Below are 6,076 nucleotides of genomic sequence, written 5' to 3'. Positions count from 1 at the left end.
GGGAGGGAGGGAGGGAGGGAGAGCAGGATACAGATGTAGATATGTCAATAAAAGAAAATACTGATGACTTTGCAGGTGCCAAATAACGTTACGTGATGAGACGCGTGTCGCACTCTAATAAACAGGTAAACAAATGTTGCATCACATTGAATCTATTGCCTCCTGGGCCCCTCCCAGTGGAGAGCTTCGGGGCTCATACAACTGAGAGGAGACCCAGAACCCGATGGACGAATTACATATCTCATCTGGCCTGGGAACGCCTCAGGATCCCCCTGGAGGAACTGGAAAAAGTTGCTGGGGAGAGGGTCGTTTAGACTACCTTGCCACCTGGACTGGACTAATGGATGAAGAAGTTGAAAATGGACGGACAGAAATCAATTGAAAGTTTTGCATTAAGGATATTTTATCACAGATGTGAACCTAAGGTCAAGAATTAACTTCCCCTCCATGTTCAAACATATAGAGGTGATCCCATTTGCAGATGATAGCACGCTTTATTTAAGTGTCTTTTCTGAGTCTTTCCAGGTCAGCAGCTTGTTGTTCCCACCTCTCCTGTGTTTCCAGGACACTGGTCTGGATACAAACATCACTCTGCCTCAGTGTTTTGGTTCTGGTCGACTCTGGGCATTTTAGAAAAGTTCAACTCTATAAAATAAAAACTCAAAAAGTTGTTTTCTACTCCAGTTCCACTGAACAAAACAACTTCCATCGGTTTCTTTACAAGTTGCCAGGTCTTGAACAGGAAAAGCGATGCATGGAAACACATCACTTGGGACATCAACTACTTGTGCACCAGTGTAGAAGCGACTCAAGGAAAATACCTGTCCAATCAGAGAGGAGTATGAGTTGTAGCTTCAGGCTCATGAGAGACAAGAGTGAATCTTTTACTTTGAGTCAACAGGAGTGATTCAGCTTCGACCGCCTGCAGGTGTGAATTCTACCTCAAAGCTTAATTGGTATTTGAACAAATTATATCTCTATCTGTTCAGTGTTGGTGCTTATATTTGCATGAATATAAAGGTCATTGTTTGTCAGACCTGGATTTGGTTCAGGTTGAGGACTCACCCAGGTCGCTGAGCAGCGGCAGCAGGTCTGAGGAGTAGCTGAGCCTCAGGGTGGGCAGAGAGAGGGACACCTGGGTAGGGAGGAGCGTCATGGAGAGGTCCTGGACGAACTCAGCAGTCAGACTCTCCTCCAGCAGGGTCATGTTGGCGGTCACTTCATCCGGCAGGAAGATGAACATGCTGATGTCGTCCTGCATCTGGATCTGAGCGATCTGGTGGAGGAAATCAGTGTTCAGGGGAGACCTCAGAAAAACGTTCTCCATCAAATCAATACTTGTAGTTTACCTGTGGAAAACACTCACCGTGCAGCTCAAATCCGAGTCGGCTCCCATCTTCACAGGGTAGTTATCCTGTTTCATCATGGAAACACGCACAGGTACCCCGCCGTCCACCTGGAAGTTCTCCATTACTCCATTCTGACCGAACCGAGTCACCCACTTCCCTGTTCACAAACAGAAGACTCAGTCATCACTGACATCCATGCATCCTCAACTCTATACTTACCTCAGTCCAGTTTTAATCCAAGAAGCAACTTCAACACCGTCCACCAGCAGGAGCCAGAATTTGACGCACCTTTAAAGTAAGCGGCGCTCACGGCGTTCACTCCAGCGTTTCGGGAGAGGGCTTTGGCCAGGAGGCGCTGCACCTTCCCGCCCGTCTCCTGAGTCACCCAGTCGTTGATTTCTTTCACATCTTTGGTTCCTCCCTGCAGGGCCTTGGGACGAATGCCATACTGCTGCTCCACGAGCGTGAAGAAGTCCTGCTTCAGACGAAGTCCTGAAAACAGCCGCGCAAATTAGTAATAAATAAAAAAGTAATAGGAATTATCGCATCTTGTTCCTCTTTCTATGACACTGGACTTTTCAGCCGACCTTCAAGCGTGGCTGGAACAGGTGGAAATACTTTAACATTTCGATGTAGCTGGATGACACATCAAACGAACTGCTTAGTATCACACAGTGAGCGGCCTGAGCCCTCGAGTTTTTCTGAGCTGGAGCAGCTCTCACCCACAGAATAATTATATCTGGAGTTCAAAATCATTCAAAACATTAATGAAAATAATGAAAACAAAAACTCTGACTCTCAACAGTGTCACTTTACGTTTTACCTTTTTTAATTGTCCATCATTTTGTCATTAGCCACAGAAAATAACTTGAAATATTCCACAGTGTCTTCAATGTCTTTATTGCACCTGCTGACTGCGAGATACATTCAGTTTCCTCTTATAGCCAACATTATTTATCTGTCTGGTTTTGTTTCACTAGGAAAAAGCAATGGAAGTCAGCCATGTTTTTAGTTGGAAAAAAGTCTTCACTATAATTGAGACACATAATTACATGTGATTTTTCCCATGGCCCAACCCACATGAACTCACGTCGTGCCAGGTAGATGCGTGCGGCGGTGCTCAGGCCTTTTCCAGGCGTCCTGACTGAAGCCAGCAGGTTTTTCAGGGTGGTGTGGAGCTGAGGATCCTGCAGGGTGTGGTACCTTAGAGCCCTGAACAGCTGCTGTTCAGCACGCTCAGACCCTCCTGTGGGAGAGGAGTGATCATGTTACGTAAACTGAAAATTTACATATTTTGATGTGCATGGTGATTTTTTTCTTTCTCCCAAGTCAACATCTGTTTTCTGGCTGAGGCAAACCGAGGAACCAGGTCTAATATGTAAATACATTTTGTAGTTTTTCACTTAGAAGTGGAAGTGGAAAAGAAGTGGAAAAGAAGTAGAAAAACACGAACCTCTGACATTACAATCCGTTCTAAACACCTTCTGCAAGGACCCAACCCTTGAGAAAGACCCAGTCTGAATCTTTAGTCAGTAATCATGAAAAACGGGGTAAAACTTAGTGTCTGTGTATAATTTTCTTCTGCTGTCATTCTGACAGAGAATCAGTATATTTTGATAAAGAAAAGAAAATTAACACGCCACATGTGAAACAACTAACAATGTGACGCCGCTGACCACCTGATACCTGTGGGGTTCTTTTGCGGAGCAGGAAACAAATCTGGAATAAATTTCGACCGGTTTGGCCGAGGGGCCCGTACACACCGTGGCGGCTAAAGCCAAAAGCACCATTTGGGTTTTAGTTTCTAGTGTGTTTGTGTCTTCACCCATGGACAGCTGAGTCAGCGCCGCAGACACACTGATGGGGGCCAGGAAGATGTTGGTCGCAGCCTCGCGGCTCGCCAGAGCACGGAACAGGTTGTAGCCGAAGTCCGAGGTGGCGGCGCCCATCTTAGCCGTCGGTGTGGTGAAGAGCTCCACATGTTCCTCCTCGCCACCGGTCTCCTCGCCTCCGGTGTCCGACTGCAACCGATCAACAGAGACAACAGTCAGCAGACCCGCTAAACGTGTTAGCACAGCTACAGAGATCCAGCTGTTTTTACTTAATCCAGTATCAGGTGATTCTGTGCTGGAGTCCTGTGTGTCAGGAAAACCAGTAAGACCAGTCAAATACTGCTGCTGGTTTATAAAGCCCTGCAGGGTTTAGGTCCAAAATACATTTCTGATTTGCTGCTACATCCTGAACCATCCAGACCTCTCAGGTGGTCTGGTTCAGGTCTGTTTACTGTCCCCAGAGTCAAAGTAAAACCTGGAGAAGCAGCTTTCAGTTTTTATTCTCCATGGATCTGAACAAACATCCAGAAAACCTTTTCTACAACTCAATATGTTTAGTTGCTGCTTTTCATGAAGTGAAGTTTGTGACTTTTAATTCATTTCATTCTCTGCACTGTAGGTTTTATTCTCCAGTTTGTGTGTGTTGTAAATCTTGTCATAACACTTTTATGTCTGATGATGTTTTTATCATATTCTCTTCAATAACTTGATCATATTCTCCTTCTTGTTTAGGACACTTTGTAACATCTGTCCAGGGACGACAGATGAAAATAGCATTCTGGGTAATAGTGTTTATGAAACTGTCCCTGTTAAATCAAATACTAGAAAAAAATACTGGTCTCTGATTGGCTGACTGGATGCCTCTGAGTGGCTGTGTGGACACATCAAACAAAGTCCAGGTCAACAGTTCAAACACTGTTCCAGATCAATGTGTATTGACCTGCAGGTAACCATAGCAACAGCACAGATGCTTCAGGCGAAGTTAAGTAACTGTTGACACGCAGCAAAGGTGAACCAGCAGTGAGCAGCTGTGTTGTTACCGAGCCTTTAAATAAATCACATCTGTGAAGATTTACGTCTTCAGTAGGAAACACTGGCTCTCTCTGTGGATCAGTCACAACATGTGGAGACAGGTGACGTGGATACCTGAGCCTGACAGACGCTCAGCACGACTCCAAACACCAGCAGGACAGTGGTTAGCTTCATCCTGAAAGACAAACACAGTGAGGAGGAGGAGAGAATCACAACCTCAGCAGCAGCTTCATTCACTGTCACAGAAACACAAAGTTTCCTTTGTTCCTCTGCACACATCTGGACCTGGTTCTCAGACCACACACACACACACACACACACACACACACACACACACACACACAAACCACATGCCTGATGGGAAACCCAGACTGTGTCGTCCAGAAACCTCAGAGCTTCAGTTTCTTTCCAAAGTGTCTCGATTATTTCACGTCATTGAAAAGAGAGTTCAGAGGATGAAGATTAATGACGACTTTACTCTGATTCTGCCTCCTCCTCCTCCTCCTCATCATCATCATCATCATCATCATCATGTGTCACTCGCTGGGTGGAAATATGAAGAAATACACACAAAGGTGCAGGTGACACATGTTAGATGAAGAAATACACACAGGTGAAATGAGACAAAAGCCACAGTAAAATCAACGTGTAACCACGGTAACAGTAAAGTGATGACTGTGAAATGTGGACTCCTCGTCTGTCTCTTCATCTGTGAGGTTTCAAAGAGTGAACAGGACTGATGGAGACCTGCAGAGTCCTGCAGATGAGCAGCTCACATGTGTCCTGCAGGAACTTGTCTACCAGGAATGTTTCTCATTGGCTGCTCTCAGATCACATCAGGGATCAAAAGTGGAGGTCACGACCCTGAGATTATTCCACAGCACTGCAGACTATTGATCTTGGCTCCAAACTCTCTACAGCCTCTAATGACCTCAGAGGAAACTGAGTTAAAAAGTCAAACACATACAACGACAGGAAATCATTTCACCTGTTCACCAGGTTGATTTCACACCAATGGAATAATGTGGTGGTTATTAATGTGACGGAGCTCCGAGCTGCTGTGAAACCAGGGCTCTTATATAAAGCTCAGTGGAAAAGCTCCAGCTGGGATCGAGCTTCTCGGCGCAGAGACGCAGACTGAGCTGAACTGGACTGAAGCTGGTTCACAGACTGGAACCAGAACCGGGATCAGTCCGAACACAACGTGTTTATTACAGTAGAAACAGACAGAGTCCGTGTCTCAGGAGCTGTGAGGGTTTTAAAGGCGACACTTCAACCTGATGAGACAAAGAGCTGCAGCACTGAACTAACTGTAGCTGCGTTCATTCAGTTACTGGCACAAAACAAAAGAAGCAAAAGTTAAAAGTTAGTGAGGAAGTCACTCACCTCTCCTCTGCTCGCGACAGTCCACGTCTCTCTGTGTCTCAGTCTCTCTGTGTCTCTGTCTCTCTGCAGATGAGACGACACTTCGCCCGGCCGACGCCTCCTGGCTCTGCGCCCACAGCGGCGCGCGTCCAGCTGCTGCCAGCAGAGCGTCGGGAGCGCGCAAGTGAGACAGAAGCTGCTGAATCCGGGTGAATGAAACTTTACAGTCAGAAGATCTGATCTGATCTGATCTGATCTGATCTGATCTGATCTTGAGGTTTAATTGAACCAGAACTTCTACCGATTCTTCTCCCAGGTTTTGGACCAGGCAGAGCATCACGTGCTCACATGCCCCTCATCTGATAATTTTTAATCCCATGTGTCAATATTTAGGTTGATGTGAGCGGATTAAACATTAAACCTGAGACTCAGGTCAGGGAGATCATTTCATTATTTTTCCTCTGCAGCGTTTTAAACATTTAAAAGAAACTGGTCCTG

The 6,076-nt window shown here is 45.8% G+C and overlaps 1 protein-coding gene across 1 annotated transcript in view; it reads right to left on the bottom strand.

Annotated features, from left to right (window-relative positions):
* serpinf1 (serpin peptidase inhibitor, clade F (alpha-2 antiplasmin, pigment epithelium derived factor), member 1) overlaps positions 1 to 5,830 on the bottom strand; it is a 6,430-nt gene extending 600 nt beyond the window's left edge. Inside the window, exons 1-7 of the mRNA XM_023399074.2 lie at positions 5,600 to 5,830; positions 4,328 to 4,388; positions 3,175 to 3,370; positions 2,440 to 2,595; positions 1,638 to 1,841; positions 1,367 to 1,506; positions 1,066 to 1,276 (exon numbers count right to left, since the gene is read on the bottom strand). Of these exons, the coding sequence (XP_023254842.1) occupies positions 1,066 to 1,276; positions 1,367 to 1,506; positions 1,638 to 1,841; positions 2,440 to 2,595; positions 3,175 to 3,370; positions 4,328 to 4,387 (967 nt within the window). The 5' untranslated portion in view covers position 4,388; positions 5,600 to 5,830. The remainder of the gene's footprint in view (positions 1 to 1,065; positions 1,277 to 1,366; positions 1,507 to 1,637; positions 1,842 to 2,439; positions 2,596 to 3,174; positions 3,371 to 4,327; positions 4,389 to 5,599) is intronic.
* Between the last annotated feature and the right edge of the window lie 246 nt (positions 5,831 to 6,076).

This window comes from Seriola lalandi, unplaced genomic scaffold (assembly GCF_002814215.2).
Source record: "Seriola lalandi dorsalis isolate HSWRI2012SDOR001 ecotype SW California unplaced genomic scaffold, Sedor1 jcf7180002050318, whole genome shotgun sequence".
NCBI lineage: Eukaryota > Metazoa > Chordata > Actinopteri > Carangiformes > Carangidae > Seriola > Seriola lalandi.
This window is presented reverse-complemented; position numbering and strand designations above follow the sequence as displayed.